General features: G+C 34.3%; 2 protein-coding genes and 1 non-coding gene across 3 annotated transcripts; all 3 read left to right on the top strand.

Moving 5' to 3' along the window:
- LOC124536335 (BTB/POZ domain-containing protein 19) lies at positions 1 to 20,453 on the top strand. Its single transcript, XM_047112864.1, has 10 exons — positions 1 to 613; positions 14,167 to 14,323; positions 14,467 to 14,629; positions 16,010 to 16,143; positions 17,246 to 17,405; positions 18,031 to 18,172; positions 18,379 to 18,456; positions 18,543 to 18,660; positions 19,381 to 19,544; positions 20,145 to 20,453. Exons 1-10 carry the CDS (start codon positions 438 to 440, stop codon positions 20,320 to 20,322), a joined length of 1,470 nt encoding a protein of 489 aa, XP_046968820.1. The 5' UTR covers positions 1 to 437; the 3' UTR covers positions 20,323 to 20,453.
- Positions 14,717 to 14,788, top strand: Trnag-ucc. Its single transcript has one exon. It is a non-coding gene; the product is annotated as a tRNA-Gly (tRNA).
- On the top strand, positions 15,104 to 15,625 carry LOC124536336 (probable small nuclear ribonucleoprotein E). Its single transcript, XM_047112865.1, has one exon. It carries the CDS (start codon positions 15,216 to 15,218, stop codon positions 15,501 to 15,503), a length of 288 nt encoding a protein of 95 aa, XP_046968821.1. The 5' UTR covers positions 15,104 to 15,215; the 3' UTR covers positions 15,504 to 15,625.
- Positions 20,454 to 22,140: the final 1,687 nt, after the last annotated feature.

Raw genomic sequence — 22,140 nt, 5'->3', positions numbered from 1 at the left:
TAGCGTGCGTCAAATTGAAGCTTAGTATGAGAAGCTACGGTAACTTTAAGGTTATGTTGACAAGTTAGCTTGTTGTAAGCTTTTAAGGAAAAAATAAATAAAACGCCTTTAAAGTACTATGACAGATTAATTTGACTTTTTTAAAGTGTAAATTTCGATAATTTGTGCTGGGATTCTTTTGTAGTTCGGTATTAAAACCGCTTCGAGAAGTTTGTGTTTAATTAACTTTACGTGTTATTATTTGTGATGTAACGTTACTGTGATAAGATCGTATTGAGTGATAATGGTTCAAAATAAATAATAACAGTATTCTCGCTAACGTACCTTCATAATTCAAAGAATAAAATATAAAACTTAATAAAACTTGTTGAAAATTATACATAATTTCGTAATTATATGTCAAAAAGGCTAAATCCCTGGACTTGTGAACTGTGACAATGGCTAACAGAGTGACCGGGACTTGCTGCACTGCTTCCGTAGAGCGGGCTGGGCTGCCGGGTCTTCTACGAGATCTGCAGCGACTCTCCGAAGACCAGGACTCAGCTGACATCGTGTTCATACTGGGAACGGCTGAGGAGAAGGTCTATGCACACAAGATAATCTTGATAGCCAGGTGAAAAACCCTTTTGCATATATACTTTTCTATATATTTTAAATATAATAATAACAATATACTTTCTACAATTTTAATAGACTAACATTATGTTTACTTTCATATTTTGATTAAAGTCTATTTTAATGATGGAAACACGACAATATTATATTTTTTGCTGTCATTTGTTTTGTTTATTTGACACACTTATTGCTACTTTAATGACGTGCAGTCTCCCAGTCATGTTGCATTACATGAAATATAAAAATTGGAATATCTATTCAATTACGAAGGCTCTCCCCTCCACTTTAAATTGTTGTCGGCTTGCATTAGGCTGAGTGTGACCGTTTTTAATAAACACTATCGTAAGTCGACTAAAAGTAAAGATAGCGAAAAATGCAAATCGTATTATATTGAAATATATTTTATACGTAAATAGATAAGTTAACGTGGAGGGATCTTTGTGAATGAATACATTATAACGTAATCTAGTAAATTAGACTTGCCTAAATTCGCCACATAAGAGCAAACTGAACGGTCACTATGTGTATTACTTATTCACTTTGGTAGGTTATACACAATATTTTTTATTCGTTCAATTTGAATTTCATATATAATGTTCTAATTAAGTCATAATTAAATTCATCAAATTTTGCAGCGCAAGAGTTAAAAGGAGAAAACAATTAAATGATTAGCGCCATCTATTGTTGAGTTCTTGAAATTAAAATGATTTCCATAGATGGCGTGACTTTCAGTAGTATTATGAATTTAATAGGAAATAACTCTTGTATCTAGTCCGTTCTATAGCCATAATGGTAAACACAAGCACATATTATAACCATTATTACAATATTAATTCTAAGAAAATAAAATATATAATATTTTAAATATACTTTTCAAAAGTTTAAAATCATTTAAATAAAAAAAACGAACATATTTATAAAACCAGAACTTTATAATATGAACATATTAAAATTATCTTTATCCGTTCCCACTTATTAAACTGGTTATATTTGTGTCTAATGATTATTACATAACATTTTTGATAAGTACATAAAAAGAAAACAAAACATTTTTCTTAATTTGTTTAGTTTAGTTCAGTTTAGATTGTATATTTCAATTATTTTTCCAATGATATAAGTAACAACATTATTGTAGTAGGTACCCACTGTGTCTCCGGTAATAGATTACTTATAACAAAATATAATACTTTGCAAAAAAATATGAATGAATAAGATACTTACTAGGTACTTCTAGAACTATTTTTGCCATAATACTACAATTTATGTTCTTAATAAAAGACATACTTACTAAGTACATAAACACAATAACAAAAGAAATAATTTATCTCATAGAATACAGTATGCTAATACAGAGTCTGGTCCGTGCTTCGAAATTATTCAGTCCGTAACGAAAATATTATTGTCCAAGATGGTCGCAAAAACCTCCTAAGCGATTTGCATCAAAATGGCCGCTCAGTTTCAAAACATGTGGTGTTGTTAGGGTAACCATGTTTTGTATTTTCCAAAGATATTTTCTTTGTTCGAACATTTCTAAACAAACATTTCTAAAAGAAATCGTATAACTTTTAAATATTTTCCTGCTTGAGTATTCTTTTATTTTCCAAAACAGGATATGTTATATGCAAACATTAAGAGAATTAATCCTCAACATTGATAAAAAATATATATTTCTGTTTCATTATGAAATAAAAATAGACTGAGATTAATTAACTAGATATTATAGTGGTCTGATGTCATGCAAAACATAGGGTCACTCTCTATTCCCCTACTCTTATAAGCCGATGGTAAAGCAAATTAGAGACGACCGTAAAGAAAAAGGCTCAGGCTCAAAGACCGTGTTTCCAGGGGTTGAGGAATGGGAGAATAAGAACTACGAACTTCCAGAATCCGACTGCTACTGCAGAGTCCGACTCGATTCGTACCAAAGTTATCTGGATCAATAACCTAATAAACTTGCTACTAGAACAACTAGGCATTCCGTTTTTATTTAATTTTTTTTTTTAAGTATTTTAGTAAATACTATTTTCAAGTCATAGAAGTGGTTACCGTTTCCTTTAAGATAAGGTCAGTGGAGAGCAGAAAAATGGTACGATATAATTCGACAAACTGAATAAAGTTATGCGGGAACTTAGGAGACTGCCTATTTGTACAGAGATATTGGAAAAATAACTCGGTATTCCTTTCCGCTTCTATTCTACTATGCGTGATATATGATGTTAGTTTTATTACGTGCTGTTTGGCTGTGATTTGTGAGGTTTTTTTGTTAAGCAAGACATAGATTATTTACTTATACTTCGTAGGTTAATAAATCTTTTCTACATGTTATTTTCCAGAAAACTCCATAATTTACTTAATGTATTTAGTATCTAAGAGCTTAAACGAGTGCCTACTTATGTTTCAATAAAAAATCATGTTCAAGTATTTCATTTTTACTATTTAATTCATTCAGATTAAATAGTAAAAACAGTCTGTAAAACATATTGCTCATCTGAAAATTAGTATTTCTCTCTAAATTATTGGAATAGCTAAAATACTTTTCTTAATGGTAATATGATTATATGAAATAAAGTCATGCTGCATACCTGTTAAACGTACTAGAATCTTCGTGTTATAATAATAATTGTAGGATAACTCACCGGATCTAGTTATGTAGTTATATCTAGTATTATTATATGGTTTTTAATTATTTTTTTTTTGATAGATTTTATTAAATACTAGCTATTGAGATTATAAACGAGTATATATGAAGTTATTTAAAATTTTAATAATATATTGCATTAACATCCTTACCTATTTTGTATGCAATTTATAAATTACGTTTAAATTCGATACTTTTGCTGTAGATTTTAATGAAGAACCCTCAAAAATAACGAAAAGAGTAAGGTTGGCTTTAGACAAAGAAGTAAGATAAAGAGGTATGTTGCGATTACAAAATATGGATACCATGGATGAATAAAATGGCCATATCAATTTTAATCTTATAAAATGTTAGGGTCTTATTATCTTAGTCGCTCAAACTACACAACATATTTATTATCGATAATTTATTTTAAATTATTATATTTGCATTTGGTGGCATTTAGTGTGTTAATTTTAATTAAAGACACCTACTATTTTTTATAATATAATTATTCATCTGACAACATCCCTTCTTTCTCGTACCCGTTGTTTAGAGTCAAAACAAGAACAATATTATTAATCAAAATAAATATTAATAAAAAAAATCTGTTGAGGTAACAATATATTTGTAGATTATAGTTTATGATTAAAATATTGTATATTTCCGCTTCATTAAAACAATTTATCTAAATCTACATATAGTATAAGTCGGCGACAAAGACTTCTAATTAACTACTAAAATTGAAGTTCACCTTCTGTATATACATATTTATATGGTAATTTTATATGAATTATTTTCATTTTTAATTTGCTTTGCAGGATATTTATGTGTTATTATTACTTAAAAAGCCTGGAACGGTACGGATGATACGATATTTACGTGTTGTTTATTTAAGAAAATAAACAACACGTAAACGTTATACAGTTGTGTTAAAGCCTGCTCTTCTGTTAAAAAGAAGATTTGGGGCTTACTGCACCACACTGCTCCAGCAAGGGCTGGAGGAAACACATGTGGCAGAATTTAATCCTGCATGTGTAATGTAGTTTTCCAGACGACATATTGCTTTACCACAGAAGACTTCAAACGTTGTATTTAAATAAAAAAATATCTATAACCTAGTAACTAAGTAGTTATACAAGTATGTGGTTTTCGGATAAAATTAACATAATTTATTCACCATTCTATTTAAGCTCTTACTTAACATATTGTTTTAGTAATGACTCAAATCTGTTTACTGATGAGAAACATTTTTATAAAGTCGGCTAAAAAATCAATGATAAATAGTATAAAACCGCAACCGGCAATAGAACTTTATGTTTGTACATGTATCATAAATATCTCCGTTATAATAAAACAAAGTTTAAATGCATTAACTGTACTATTAGTTTTAACAAGCGATGTAAATCATTTTTTCCATTATTTACTGTAAAACAGGTGCACTTATTTGCTGTACATAATGTATGTTACATTGTTAACCGCAACACAACGTGCGGGAAACGGCAGCTGCGGCCGTGCTCTTGCGAGATGATAAATTTATAAAGTTTCGTGCCTACCAGCTATCAATCTTTGTGATATGCGGCTTTTATTAATATAATACTTTGTTGTCTCTACTTAACCCAAACTTTGGCATGTTTTAATTATTATTGTATTTACATGCGGATTATTAAAAAAAATGAAAAATAAACGTAATGTCCTGTATTTTAAATGTTAATTCGACTTAAGACTAAACAAATTTGAAAGGCATTAGTTAAAATTAATATTTCTAAAACGATGATACGCCTATGGTAAAATTTATTTCACAGTGTAGATGATCCTGATTTGATATATCAGTATAAAAATTCAGGAAAGCTCGCGATGTTGTAACATTTATAACTCGTCTGAAAATTTGCTAATGGCATGTAATTTTCCACGATCCTGAAACTACATAATTTCGTGTCTAAACTTAGAGTGGAGGTTATAAATTCGCTAAGCGGCCGTGCGTTGATCGCGATACCATCAATCAACACCCCTCCTCCGTGCCCTACCGCCTCCCTCCACTTCTGTAATTAAGTCTCGTATTATCTGCTATAGCAGAGTATGTACGGTGCGGGATTACAGGGAACATTATGAAGTTGCTAATTAGTTCATAATCATGAAAGTCATCAGCGGGTCTCTTTGAATCGGCTGCAAATTGCAAATAGACTGAGCCCATTGAAGAGGCTGAGTCGAGACTATTCTGTAAACATAAATTAACTTGTATTCAAAGCTCCAGAGTTCGGCTACCGGAAATACTTGGAAGACACTTGTGAATGCCGTACTAATATTGTGTTATCAGTTATTGAATGTATTATCAGTTCCTTCGATATATTGTTCACCAACCATTATTTACATATATTGTTTATATTGAAACCTCAGGGTCATTTCTAGCGAATTCTATAAACGAAATAACGAAACAGTGCGCATTACCAAGTTAAATGAAAACGTTCATACATAGTAACGCTCCCCACGTTATTGTGACGATAAAAGTAACAGTCTAGCGAGTTTTATTTTTAAATCCCGCAGCCGACATCATTGACAACAATTTACAATACAAATAACACGTCGGATTACCGAAGCAAGTTGTACAATTGTTGGGTTAAATGAGAAAAGTTGGAGCGCACAAAAACAATGCGTGACGTGCTGCGCCGCGCCCGCGATTGTAAAAACAAACTCACGTGTAATTACAACTTTACGTACATGCGAACACCTCTTCCAGGGTGACCACGCTACTGTAATTGCATTTTACATGGAATTTCTATTGCGATTCTGACGGCTCAACCTAATGGACAAAAACTTGTACCACGGTTCGTTTTATAAATGAAAATTGCTAATGCGTATTTAAGTAAATAAATGATTATTAAAGTACAATGACCTGTAAAGAAACATTATTTTTTGTATCATGGCAAGGACTACGTACATTTATGCAAGAATATTTATAGCAAAAAGCAAACATGCAATCACGATCCACAAACAATTACAAAAGTTCTTGAACATTTGACGAACAACAAAAAGCGAGCTATTTGAAGCACATTTCAGGCAATTTGCATAAATATTTCTTGATAAGTCTACTGGAGCCAGCGATTTGCATGCCGAAACCAGCGGCTTGCAACAGCTGCTCACCGAAAATGGATTATCTCACGTTTGCAAGAATTTTAAGTTGCATTTTCATTTTCAGAAACATAACTTTTTTCGTTCATAGTTAAAATTTTCATATTTCATTTATTATGAATCTTAACAGTTATTCGCTTCGTTATTTTGTAGATATGTATTTAATATATTTAATAAGTAGATATTCATAAGTAATTGCATTTAAATAACTTCTCAACTTCAATCTCGAAAATCAATGGAAAGGTTTATGATCGGATATTTCCTGCGAGATCTAAGTAGAAACGATAAAATCCAAAGGCGAACCAAATTAACTGACATAGTTTCTTTTTTTTCTATTGAAGTGGTAGTGGCGGGTTATGTCGCTAGCATAACTGGGGGCTCCTGGGACCGAGACTTATCCGAATAGCGACCACGAACTGGAAGACGCAGTGTGGGTAGACTAACTTGTAGCATGCAGATAGCACAAGACAGGCTATCGTGAAAATCCTTAGAGGAAAACTTTGTCAAACAGAAGACTTATTCCGGCTGATACGAAGATGATAATCATCATAAATAATATCCAGTTCTAATCTACATATATTTTAACATAAATAACTTGTTGTTTTTAATCTAACAGTGCTCATTTGTAAATAAGAAAACTATATAAAACTTAGACTAGCCAAACTATTTTTAAATTACTATCTTAAGGCAAGTATACCCAAAGGTGAGTTCTTCATAAATCTAGCTTTAATAAAAGTTCTCGTAAACCTGGTTTCATCTCCAAATAAAGCAATCTCGTGCGATATTGGTACTTTCCTGTGATATCCTATATTTTAAGATCGCAGTCGTATTAGATATTTTCCTCAAAGGTAAAATTGTCTTCGATTTACTTTGGTATTTTAAATCAAAACCTAACTACTTTTACTCTTGCTTTCTGATGTTTTAGAATTAATTTTGTTTTATTTATAAAAATGCAAGTAAGAAAATCATGAAATAAACAAAATCATAATACCATCAATGATGGGCAAGCCATAAAAGATTTTATTTCCTTTATGTAGGCTGTATTCGAAGACACAGTTTATCAAACTAAATAATTAAAAAAAAATTAAAACTACGAAATTGAAATTTCGTTGTGACGTGAAATGTGTAAGGATTTTAAGCGAAGGAAATTTTAAGAAAACGTTCGTTCGAGATTCCTTTGTTACGAACCGTAAATTGGATCTGCACTGCGCCCGACGTCTTATTAAAAGCACACGTTGGGTTTACTTTAAGAAAACCGCATAAGAACTGTTATAAAATCATTATACTTTTATGTTATTATTCTCTAAAATATATTACTCTATATTAACCATCAATTTGAAATTTAAATTAACGTATTAATCTCTAATACACATTAATCGTTGTCACCCTATTATATGTGACAAGTCATAAATAATTGTGTTAAATTAATTAAAAAGAGTCAAATTAATTTTTGTAGTAGTTGCATTAAGCTGAAAATAATATTCAAAATGACTATGATTTTGATCTTGGAAAACAAATACTATAAATATTTATCGTACTGTATCGCTTGTAAGGCAGTAAGGCGTTGTCCACACTACGCTTAGACGTCTATTCAATCTCATGGAGGTCTGAGTTTCCATCAGACATGAATTACAATTATTGACTATCTAGACTGGCTTGACAATATAGCAAACCCGTCGGAAGCCCATCATGTTGAGGAAATTTGGAATAATTAATAACTTGCTTAATAAGATGAATATCGTAAAGAAACTTGTGTATCAGATGAAATTCTGCCACATGTGTGCCTATCAGTATTGGAGCAGCATCGTGCTGTAAGTCTTCACCTCATAAAGAGGCGGCCTTAGTAGTACTCATACTATTATGGATTGTTCGACAGTCATAAGCTATGTTATACAAAGAAAGTTTAACTAGACAATTTTACAGGAATATTGTTTTTAATAAATTTTATCGCGAACACATTTATCCAATAATAAGTTGAGTGCGGAATGATTCTCTGTACGGTAGATACCGTACACGTTTCTCCGCAAATACAGGGTACAGGATGTTTGAGGTATCCGCAAAGGTTTGAGCAAATAAAGACCTAACCACCTTAATTTCGAATATTATTTTCAATAATTCACTAGTATTGTTATACAATAAAGTAAAAAAAAAAAGTAAAGTAACAGCCTGTAAATTTTCCACTGCTGAGATATGCTGCTGTTTGGAACATATTCCACAACGCTGTTCCAATGCGGGTTGGTGGAATGCACATGTGGCAGAATTTCGATGAAATTAGACAAATGCAGGTTTCCTCACGATATTTTTCTTCATCGCCGATCACGATGAATTTTAAAAACAAATTAAGCACATATATATAGTGGTGCTTGCCTGGGTCTGAACCCGTAAACATCGGTTATGATGCACGCGTTCTAACCACTGGGCCATCTCAGCTCAGTTATACAATAGCTTGACCAAAATTTTCAGTACATTTACATAATTTCGACAAGGATAATTCCGAAGACCGGCGTCACTATCGTGCCGTCTTGCAATGGAAAAATCTCTATTGTCGGTTACCGCAAATTGTGTTTCTCGCCTGCTCCTGACGTCTCATTAGCTAACGTCATGTTATATTTATATAATACTAGCGAATAAACCAGACCAGACATTATCCCACGTATGATATTTTAATAAAATCGACATGTGTGGATACATCGCAGTTATTAACTTACTTGTATTAATTACCTACCAAGTATGGGATACAGAAAAATTACGTTCTTAAATCTTTTTAAAGACTAAATCGTTTAGGTTTAAAGATTTAACCAGATATAAATTGATGATTTAATATTCATTTTCATTATTATATTCAGATAAATTATATTTATCAAAGGGAATGCTTAGCTCATGTCTGTCAATACGATTAATGTTACAGATAATTTAACTAATTTTCGTTTTTGTCAACAAATGTCAAATCACAGATAAATCACAATTAAATACCTATGTTCAAATTAAAATTATAATACAAAAAAGCATAGCAAATATTATCTATTATTTTACGATATTTTTATTACGATTGTTTAATTTTTATTTCGTATTATTTATATTGAAAAGAAAAATAACGTGTTAATTGAAAGCTTAAAATTACAGCCGTAATTATAACGGCAATACAAACGTAGAGAATTAAAGGAAGCTGAAAATATAGAGGGTTATTCATTATCAACACAGGGCTCTAATTCAAGGCGCCATCCGATGTGCCTTGAATGGCGGCAAACTAGAATGTTGCCAGTCGCCTATAGATTAACCGTTATTGAAGTTGGCCATACTGAATGCCGAACACGATTAAATTAATAGAGCTCCATGATGGTAGGTTTGAAGATTCTATTCAGAATTATTTCATGATAAAGCTGGGGAGAAATTGCCTCTAACTTATTTATTTTTATATAGAGTAAACGTAACTTCATAACGTAAAGTTGTAGTCGGATAGATAAACATGTACATATTAAAAAAATACTTCATAATAATTATGAATGTTAAATAGCCACAAAATTTTTTTCACTTGCCGCTTGTATTTCAGTGTATAATAATAGTTAAAATTAGTTGTATAGTACGAGTAGTTACATACATATATACATGTACGTGAAACTTACTAAAGCAACGAAATGGTCTTGAATATATATCGTCGATCAAAATTTGATTGACAAAAGCTTCAGTCAAGTAAAACATAAACGATCAACTAATATTCTAAATATCGTAAAAAATTGAGAAGACGATTAATCGTTGTCACAGGCTGTACCGCAGACGCGGCAGGCGCCATTAATCGCGATAATGCAGATTGCGTGGTGCGGCGCTACCGCGACAGCGCCGCGCGGGTGTCGCCTGCGTCATCAATCATGGCCGCCCGCTGCGACCGCTGATACAAATTACGTTTAGCATCCTTGAGTAATTACCTGTTGACTAACTATCGTGTAATCGAAATTGAAGAAATATTTAGCTTTATCGTATTTATTTTTGCTTTATATCATTACTATACATAGTACATACATACATTTCAAAACAATAATCTGTTTTCTGAAAGGCTCGAGCGATAAAAAAAGTAGATATATTACAATGTTTCTGAGTGTGGCAGTATGTAATAAAAACGCACTAATATAAAATTATAAATACAATTCTAGTGTAATTGTTAGTGCATTACATCCCTTCCGATTACAAAATAATTTCAATCTATCGTCAAGTAAATGATAATTGGATATTCGAGAAGCAGGAATGGCAACACTATTAAAACTTGTCGTGTTGCCGTCAGCTGCAATGGCGGGAAGCCGCATCATTATAAATCTGTTTTGAACACCAACTTTATAACTCCTTGTAACATGCCATGCTTACATGATTGGATCTTAATAACATGACTCTTCGATATTTGATTGAAATATTCACGACAAAATCAATTTATTGGCATAAATTAAAATCGAGCACTTACCTAACATCAGATGCGAATCTCATTCCTATATTATGTAGTTTTGATATCGTCTAATAGACTCAGAGCTGAGATGGCGCTGTGGTTAGAACGCGTGCATCTTAACCGATGATTGCGTGTTCAAACCCAGGCAAGCACCACTTCGTATTCGCACATATTCATATGCTTCGTGCTCGGCGGTGAAGGGAAACATCGAGAGGAAACCTAATTTCATCGAAATTCTGCCACATGTGCATTACACCAACCCACATTGGAACAGTGTGAGGGAATATATTCTAAATCCTCTCCTTAATGAGAGAGGAGGCCTTATCCCAGCAGTGGGAAATTTACAGGCTGTTACTGTTACTTACTTAACTTTACTAATATTTTATACTTTGATTTGATTTGATTTAATAAGCTCTCGGCTTACTGTAATTTTATCACATTGAATTTATTACTTCAGCTTCAGTTGGTAGTAATATTTTTTATTTCGAAGTATTATGAAACTATTATGAACGAGATGTCTGTTCATACAAGCCTTTTGTGATTATCGTTTTATTCGTAATAATATTAATAATTCGTCATATCACCAATGTGCCAACATTGCCCTTGTGTCACTCACCTATCAAACTGAAACACAGCAATAATGAATATTGCTTTTTGGCGGTAGATTATATGAGTGGACCTACCCTGCACCTAACCAGACGAGCTTGTACAATCTAAGCTTTTTGGGCTATTGAGATTATGTTTTATAAAGAAGTGTATGAATTTAATCCGCTGTAATAAAATAATATAATCCATCGGCAGATGCTGGATGAAGTTCTCAATTATGATTCGGCTTGGCTGATAGATCGTGACGACAAACAGCATTATGTTGTCTTTAATGAAACACACGTAATTAAAAATATTTGTAACGTAAACAATACAGCAAGGAACGTCTCGATGGTAGTGTGACAAAATTAATCACCGCCGGAGATAAAATCTCGAATGATTAATGCTGTTGTCAAACATCGGGCTCGCCGTGATTACACCGCCAGCTCGATTAATTATCTAAAACCTTCGTCCCGTTTCATTACTCTTCTGTCTAGAGGTGGATCAGACTAAGACGTGTTCCTAAGAACAGTTTTAATAGTCCAGTTTAGCGTATAGGATTAGAATATCAACACTTCATATCATCACGTAATTGTTATCAGGATTGTGTTGGTGGTGTAGTATTTTGTTGATAAAGCCCCAGAGTTTCATAAACAACGATTTAAATAGGTAATTTTTAACGTTAATATAGCCCAATTATTTAATTCCATGAAAAAATACTACATATGGACACATAGTTACAATGAGTATACCGCGGAATGTCTAAACCGGAAAAATAATTCCTGAAATGTTTAGTCACCTTTGTTAGGATCCTACAGCGACGACGAGGAAAATAATTCCGGCGAAATTACAAACTACATAACATGCACGTTTTCTTACAATGGGCCAAAGCTGAAGAAGTGGTAAATTAATTATATGTACAAGTCAAACTCGTAAAAACCCAGTTATGCCTTTCGATTATCTTCCACTTGCTCAATCCTGGATGACTGATGAGGATTACTTGGCATAAATTTGAGTAAATACAATATATGTTCGAATAACAACAGCCTGTCTATTTCACCACGCTGTTCCAATGTGGGTTGGTGGAATACACATGTGGTAGAATTTATATGAAATTCGATACATGCAGGTATACTCTCGATGTTTTCCTTCAACGCCAAGCACGAGATTAATTATAAACACAAATTAAACTCATGAATATTCAGTGATTATTGCCTGAACCCATGTGCTGAACCACTGGGCCGTCTAAGCTTATGTTCGAATGTTTGAAAAATATTAATGAACTTGGAGAAAAGAAGACCGCCGCAAATTGAGTATCAAATACAAACACAAGATCATTACAACAACTACTACAAACAACTACACAACGAGACAAAAAAAAACCCTTACGTCCTTCTTTTCGGTTCGGGTATTTTCTTTCCCGAACCCGCTGTTATTTATTTTAAGTTTGTACTATGACTATGGCTATCATGCTATGTGCAAACGCTGCCACTCATAATAATGCTTTCTCCACCCGCTTAATTTTAATATAATTATTGCCAAAATATCGTACCTAATCTTTTTTTGACGAATTTACTCAAGAGACAGGTGCCAGGTAAGCAAGATGCAATTAAAAAATATGCTAAATTCTGAATAATTATGCTGATTAGTAATTATGCAATTAACGAGTTCGTAAACACATAACGTTTTTTTCAAAGTTCGTATAAAATTCTTTCACTTTATAAATTGGTTCAAAGTTTTCAGTTAACGATGAAGTATTTATTTAAAACGTTCTGGTGGTGTCATTACAGGATAAAAATAGCCTTTTTTACTTAAACAAATTTAGTGATTTCAAGAGTAGCTATTTTTAATTTTAATTTACTAAACATATTTCATGTGTATGTAATAAATTGCTATAATTAATATATAATTTTCAATTTTAGGTTATAATATAGTGGATAAATATAGTATTCCAGGATTTCCTCAGTGTTGAAGACTTAGCTGTGTATGATATGTATATATTAAGGGTATTTTTTGTTCAGTTAGAAAATTGTTATATTTGCTAAATTTAATCTAAAATATATTGCTATTCAAATGAACTAAACCTACTTATAAAACGGGCCTACTCGAATAGATGTATGTATCTTACTGAAATTGTATAAAGATTTTGTATAATATTCATTTAATATACTATAGTGTAAAAAAAAAAATATTGAAAAGTATAAAAATAGCAGACTTAAAGGGTTGCTGTAAATACAAACTGGTGCAAAGTTTAGGCATAAGGTACTTTAGTCCACAGTTAAAAACGAGTTTCCGAAGTCTGGCGCTCACTTCAACTTCACAGCCACGTCTTTGCTGAAAGATTATCGGTTTTTAATTACGCGATGATACTCACAGACAGTGCGCTTCAACTACTTAAAAAGTTTCCAAGCGCCAATGAATTTTATTATTTTGTTTAGGTCTTATGGACATTCCATTGTTATTTTAAAATTGTAAAATGTTTCTATTGTGTATTTTCTTTTCATTAAAACTTCAAGTTATACCAACATTTGTGGAAAATAATAGCTAATAATTTATAATATTTGACAAAAGAGATATGAACCCTTAATTATTCGGAAAAATATATATATTTTTTGTTCTGTAATCAGACGACAATGTCTAACTTGAAAACTACAACGACTAGCGCCATCTATTGACGAATAGCTTTCCAACATAGAATATTTAAATAATATAATTTATTATTATTTTAAAATTCCAATATATCTTAGTAAAAACAAGTATAGACTAAAATTTTTGAATATTTTGGCAGATGCAAAAGTTTTCAAAATACGAAGCGTGGGGAGGTGTGCCGAATACCCGGCTGCACCGTGACGCCATCTGCCGGCCCACAACCAACTCCGATACGAATGCCACATGTTCAGCCTGAAACTTTTCGGCTTTTTATCCAATATGTATACACAGGAAAGGTAATATTTTAACAAAAGGTAACATCTCTACGAAGATTAAAATAATATAATATTTTCATATTTGTAATTTAAATAATTTTAGAATAATTTTAAAAGAAAAACTATACTTAAGTTGTAAATGTCTAATGTTTTATTTTATTTAGTTACTGCTTCAAGATTCTGGGGTTTTTGAAATGATGACCCTAGCTGCAGACCTTGGCGTAGAAGACCTCCGAGCTGCTTGCGAGGATCATGTCACTTCGACTTTGAGTGTAGAAAGTGCTTGTACTCTGCTAGCTGCTGCTATGGAAATTCAGGATAGACCAGGCAAGTACTGTCTTTAATATTAAAATATAAGAATATAAATTGGTATCATATACAATCTATACTTTAAATTTAACCCACCTCTCAGCGGCGATGGTGGTGTAATGGTCAGCATAGTTGCCTTCCAAGCAGTTGATCCGGGTTCGATTCCCGGCCATCGCACACTTTTTGTAATATTAAATATTTTTAATTAACGTTTTTTTTATGAAGTATAACTTCTTTTTTATACCTATTGTATAATCACCTTAGATTTAGATTTCATATGTTTATATATCATTTTTCATAAGTATTACTTGACGTACAAAAATAACGTAAACAATAAAGTAAAAAATTTAAATTAATGACAGCAATTTAAATATATTATAATATTCGTTCTTTTTTTTTTTAATTCGGGAATAATGTAAAATATAACTGGTGTATATATATTTTTTAAATACAATATTATAATCTGTAATGGCGGCCATTTTGATTGCTCTATCATTGTCTTTGACATTGCTAGTTCCATATCTGACGTACAAAAACGACGCCGGCTTTGGCGGTTTTTGTTTTTAACAAATTATCATTTCACTTCTAAGAATAAAACATAACAATGGCTTACAAAGGCCCACCGAAAGTTCAAAAGGTGATGGTACAACCCATCAACCTTATATTTAGGTATTTACAAAATAGAAGCCGTGTACAAATTTGGCTTTACGAGAACGTGAACCTGAGAATCGAGGGCCACATCGTGGGCTTTGACGAATATATGAACATTGTATTAGATGAAGCCGAAGAAGTGCATATGAAAACCAAAAATCGAAAACAAATCGGCCGCATAATGATGAAAGGCGATAATATAACATTAATCCAAAATGTCAATCCAAACGCTACGGTGTGAAATAGGTTATAAGAACCAAACGAACATTCCTAGCTGATAAGTGTGATGGTCACTAATTGTGAATTGTGAAAGTGTTCTACTGCTAACCTCACGATATTTTTTTATTAAATTTAAGATCTAAATCGGCTTTTATTTTCTAACCTTTTAAAGACAATTTATTTTCCTCATTAATGTTCGTATATTTGTGTAAAATTTTAAATCTAAAGACAAACATCTGATATTGATCTAAAATAATACATGTCAATGTTGATATGATTTAAAATGAGAAATTAATTTTTATTGAAATAAGATGGTATCTAAAATTAATTAAATAAATAGAATCTCATTTGTGCATACAAAAGCTACAAGCATTCAATAGTTACTATCATTTATGTTTAAGTATGTAACATGAACTTAAATAAACTTTACACTTGATGAGAAAAGGTGGGTCGAAAATACAGCAATAATATGTCTTCTGGGTGATTTACTTTGATGTAATAATTAGTGTTACAAATATTAATTTTCAGGGGGAAAAAGTGCATCATCTTTCATGGAACGCTGTATTGCATTCATTGGGGACAATGCATCGGACTGTGTCAAGACAAATTCCTTCTTAAATCTGCCGAAAGATGCTCTCATCAAGCTTATATCTTCAGACTTTGTTAGTATTAATTAACTTTCAACATTTATATGTGGCATTTCCGTTTTCATGAAATAAATAGCAGTTCTCTAAAGAACAATTATGTTATTCTGTAACAAGAAATTCAATCACAATCACAGTAGAACATTTTTTTCAATTGTCAGAATGTGATGACACCATTGACTATAATTATTAAATAAATAATAGGTTACACATAACACATTGATGTATCAATTCTTGGTGTTAGGGCTATGTGCAACCCTGTCTGGGTAGGTACCACCCACTCATCAGTTATTCTACCACGAAACAACAGAACTCAGTATTGTTGTGTTCTGGTTTGAAGTGTGAGTGAGCCACTGTTACTACAGGCACAAGGGACATAATATCTTAGTTCCCAAGGTTAGTGGCGCATTGACGATTTAAGGAATAGTTAATATATCTTACATCGTTATTGTCTATGAGTAATGGTGACCATTTACCATCAGGTGGCCCATATGCTCGTCCGCAAACCTATATCATAAAGAAAAAGAAATGTTTAATTGTAAGCTATTTGTCAATATTTTACCTGGGAGATAAGAAGTGATTTCTCACATACTTCAGCTGTTGAGTCACTCATAGTCATGTATATTTACAATATTATTGTAATTGTTTGTTGTAAAATTATGCAAAAACAGGGAAGTAAGTAAAAAATTATTAACTCCACATAAAGAAATGTATCCATCCTAGTGAAATTGAATCACTGCACATACATTTACAATAGCTGCTAAATATTTTAAGGTTGAATTTTAAAATCAACAACAACAACAACAGCCTGTAAATTCCCACTGCTGGGCTAAAGGCCTCCTCTCCCTTTGAGGAGAATGTTTGGAACATATTCCACCACACTGTTCAATGCGGGTTGGTTGTATACACATGTGGCAGAATTTCAATGAAATTTGACTCATGATGTTTTCTTTCACCGCTGAGCACGAGATGAATTATAAAGACAAATTAAGCACATGAAACAGCGGTGCTTGCCTGGCTTTGAACCCGCAATCATCGGTTAAGATGCACGCGTTCTAACCACTGGGCCATCTCGGCTCAAATTTAAAATCATTATTATTATCATCGGAATTTTTTCCAGTTGTACTTGGAGGAGGAGGAAGTGTGGCGCTGCGCTCTGGCGTGGGCCAAGCAGCGAGCTGGAGTGGCGCAGCCCACCGCGCACTGGACGGAGGAGGAGCGCGCTCGCGTCTGCCACCACTTGGCGCCGCTCATGCAGCACATGCGTCTACTGCTGATTGGTAAGCGACCAAACCTCTAAACGCAATCTACACTGTGACGTATTGTAATGTACAGCTGTGCCGCAGACAGCACGGTGTTTGCGGAGGTGGAGCCGACTGTCTCACAGTAGAACATATTTTTCAATTGTCAGAATGTGATGACACCATTGACTATAATTATTAAAAAAATAATAGGTTACACATATCACATTCTTGGTGTTAGGGCTATGTGCAACCCTGTCTGGGTAGGTACCACCCACTCATCAGTTATTCTATCGCCAAACAACAGTACTCAATATTGTTGTGTTCTGGTTTGAAGTGTGAGTGAGCCAGTGTAACTACAGGCACAATGATATCTTATTTCCCAAGGTTAGTGGCGCATTGACGATTTAAGGAATAGTTAATATATCTTACAGCGTCATTGTCTATGGGTAATGGTGACCACTTACCATCAGGTGGCCCATATGCTCGTCCGTCAACCTATACCATAAAAAAAAAAAACAAAAATCAAAATCAAAGTATACTTTATTCAAGTAAGCTTTTACAAGCACTTTTGAATCGTCATTTAACAATTAAGTGAAGCTACCACCGGTTCGGAAAGTAGATTCTACACTGACATGTATCGTAATGTACCGCTGTGTTGCAGACAGCACGGTGTTTGCGGAGGAGGTGGAGCCGACTGGCGCGGTTCCGATGGAGCTGTCGCTGGAGAGGTACCGGCGCGCCGCGCTGCACGCCGCGCCGCGCCTGGAGCCGCGACACGAGCCCGACAAGCGCACGCAGCCACGGTACGAACTGACTGTATCATTTGGGGGAATATGTTCATATATAAAATAAATCTTTTGCATATTATTTTACTATATTTATATGTGTTATCCTCATTTGTTTGTTACATTTCTGTAGATATTTTATACATCTAAAATATATAACTATAATCAAACTAGTATTTCATCATAATTATATAATCTCAACAATTAACCATCATCTTTTATAGCTTGGCAGTAAACATGTTCGCCGGCTCAGTGATCCTGCAACAAGACAAGAGCGCCTTCCAGTCTCTCATCAACAGCTGGTAATATGCTATTCATTCACAATGCAATTTAAATGAGAACATTTTAGACTATATTTTGTGGTATTGCAACACTGGACATTACACAGGTGCGGCAACCCGAAGCAGTCGTGGCGGCTGGTGTTTCGCGCCTCCACGCACGGGTTCTCTGCGCAGGCCTTCCACTCGCACTGCGACGGTATCGCGCCGGTGCTAGTGCTCGTGCAGGTAACAATCAGTGACACTGACCACTTGGCCACGGGAAATTCGCGGACGCGAATATTCGCGCGGTGCGAACGGCGAAGCGTCTTGCGAATGAAACAAACGTATAGCAATGTACTGAGCATGCCACGCGCAGCGGCGACCGGCGAAGCGACCGGCCAATTGTAACGAGCGAAACGCGCGCGCGATCTGCGGCGCGGCTGGCGAGCTACACGAAAAGTATGAATCAGTACGGCGTAAACCACGGAGTCGGCGGCAGTCGCGGCGAATTCTCGTATTTCTTGTGGAATTCCCCGTCTATACCCCGATTTTTATTTAAGCCATGTAGTCCACAATCACTTCCAAATATTAGGTGTTGAACCAAAAAGCGATTACTATCTAAACAATATCGAGATAATTTAGATAAAGACATTTTGCCGTCGGACGTCCTCACTATTCGCGGCGGCGAACGTCTCTGCCCGTGGCCTGCAAACGGCGCCGCGCGAATTGTCGATTCGCAATTCGCACCGCCATTCGCGCCGCCGATCCCCGTGGCCAGGCCGTGAGCCAGATTACGGTTAGTCGACTGAGGCTTGATACTCACTGTCTTATTACAACTAGGGATATATATGAAGGGTAGTTATATAAAAATATCATACATAGATCGGGTTGCATAAAGCTGTACCACAAGAAGTGTTGTAAGTGTTGTCAGTGCTCGGCACAAAAGTCATGAGAGCGTGTTGGCAGCCGAGCCGCGGGCCGGCGCTGGGCGGCGTGTGCAGCGCGGGCTGGGCGGCGGGCGCGGGAGCGGGCTACGTGAGCGCCGAGCGCGCGTGCCTGTTCGCGCTGTCCGACCCGCCCGCGCTCTACCCGCTCGCCAAGAAGGCATTCGCGCTCTGCTACCACCCCGAGTGAGTTACATATGTTCTGTGCCTTGAAGTTAGAAGGACTTAAGTCCATTTATGAGTAACAAGTAAACCACATTTTGTCATCTGCCAAATCATTTAAGAAAACTATATAATCTTATATGGTTTGACACTTTTTATATGGTACAACTGATATCTGATAATTATTTCTATTCTTTATTAATTAAAAGTCGAGATGGCCCAGTGGTTAGAACGCGTGCATCTTAACCGATGATTGCGGGTTCAAACCCAGGCAAGCACCGCTGATTCATGTGCTTAATTTGTCTTTATAATTCATCTCGTGCTCAGCGGTGAAGGAAAACATCGTGAGGAAACCTGCATGTGACAAATTTCATAGAAATTCTGCCACATGTGTATTCCACCAACCCGCATTGGAACAGCGTGGTGGAATATGTTCCAAACCTTCTCCTCAAAGGGAGAGGAGGCCTTTAGCCCAGCAGTGGTAATTTACAGGCTTTTGTTGTTGTTGTTATTTCTATTCTTATTATAAAAATTGAGGTTTATTGATATCAGAAGTTATCGTGATGCATTTTATTATAACAAAGATATCACCATTCATTAATACTCATATGGGTACCCCCTCAGCTGCGGGCCGATATTCGGCGCGGGCGCGGACCTGTTCATTTCCAGCAACTGCCACGCCAACAGCGACAGCTACAGCAACCTGCACTCGTACGGCGACGCGCTGGCGCCCGCCACGCTGGCGCCCGACTACAACTTCACCGTGCGCGACTACGAACTCTTCACGTACGGCCACAACTAGTTGTACCTCGACACGAGACGCCGTTATCCTTTTGTCCTATTAAACTTATATCCATAGCAAAATTAAATATATACATGAAATTATAATTATTTGATACACCTTATTATGTAAGAATTATTTTAATAATTATGTGATTATCAGGAGATACTGCATTGAGATTTCGGATCCTGGTTTCCCATAACTACCGATTCAGAAGATGAAAATGATGAGTAGGAAAATTAAAGCTGTTTTAAAACTATTCTAGAATATAATTTGTACGATTATCAGTCTATTAAAATTTCGACGGTAAATATTTTTATATTTTTAAAAATAAATAAATTTAAATTACTATTTTGGTGTTTATATTTACTCCCGTAGTTTTGATTTAATTATACACTTTGGTACACTTTGATGGAATGTGTTCTCAGCGAATTTAATGATTGGATGAATTAATCTTGGACCATACTTTAGAATGTCAGTTCAACATCACATAACCCTTTGAATCGTATCAATTAATTCATTGTCATAATATTTTCAAGATTTATAACAGATGGTATAGTACTGTATTGGATACAGATGGTAATGTACATTTGCACGATGAAAATTATATTTTTTTTACCATGTCAAGCAATTTATTTATGTCTGTGTACAAGTGATACATTTATTGCGTTTTGATCAGTTTTGATTTGCTTAGTGTTCGTGTAAGTTTCGATTCCTATAAGCACAGTTTGCATATATTGATTACTACACGTCCGCGTCGATTTAAATTAAAAAGCATGACTTTGAAGTTCAAGCTTGCTTCGTAACAAATTTATTATATTCGGGATAGCCTGTTGCTCATATACAATATACGAAGTTAGTTTTTCTTTATAATATTAATATAGATGTTTCTATACAGTTTGTGGCTTGTATAATTATTAGATTCAACTAATATTTCTTGTAAATGACTGCGCGCATCATGTTTAATACTTAACTATCCAGGCATTTACTATAGGTAAAGTAGGACACAAATTAGATGTAGCATCGGAAAATGAAATGCAATGAAAATAAAACCGATTACTGCCGATTTACACAACCAATAGAAATAGCTCCCTATCGCGCCATTCGACGCTATTCGTCGCTATAGATTCACGCGTCAGAGAAAGCAAGTCATGTTAATCGACGCGTCAAATTGACGAATATATTAGGTCACATGATATTACAAGTTATTACTTTTGGGCAAAAATCATATTCGCATGAAAAATAAATATTGATAATTTGGGATAGCGAATTTTGCCGATGCGACATATAAGTTGTGTCGTACTATACCTACTTATTATTAAAAATGTACTACTTATAAATTAACACGTATAGAATGGGAACAAAAACACCATTATATTTTCAGGATAATTATGTAAGGAATAATTTTTTTATAAATAAATTTTAAGGCCAAAAAATATTTTTCTTTAATTATTATTTATCGATTTCAACAGAATCGCCATCTATCGATGATGTGGGTATTGAAAGAGGTAAATAGCGGCTGTGGCGTTGTGAAAAGGATGCTGCGATGTTTACTTAACCAGTCAATAGATGTCGTAAGCAGTATTTTAAGAAGCTTAACCAAATTGTTTAAGCTTTTATAATTTTTGTGTCATTTAATTATTTAAAAAAACAAAGTAAATGATGGACCTTTTATTTAATTTAATAATATTGATAGACCTTTTAATATTATTGATAGAACTTTTTTTTTTTGTTGACGCAGGGTAAATCTTCATAGATACCCGAACTCCTGGGGGGGAGGCCGGGTTATGTGAGATTGTACTCACTAAAACCCCCTGCGATGGCCGCCACAGCACAGAA

Source organism: Vanessa cardui, chromosome 16, assembly GCF_905220365.1.
Source record: "Vanessa cardui chromosome 16, ilVanCard2.1, whole genome shotgun sequence".
In the NCBI taxonomy this organism is placed as follows: Eukaryota; Metazoa; Arthropoda; class Insecta; order Lepidoptera; family Nymphalidae; genus Vanessa; species Vanessa cardui.
The sequence above is the reverse complement of the archived record's forward strand: the minus strand, read 5'-3'. Positions and strand labels throughout refer to the sequence as shown.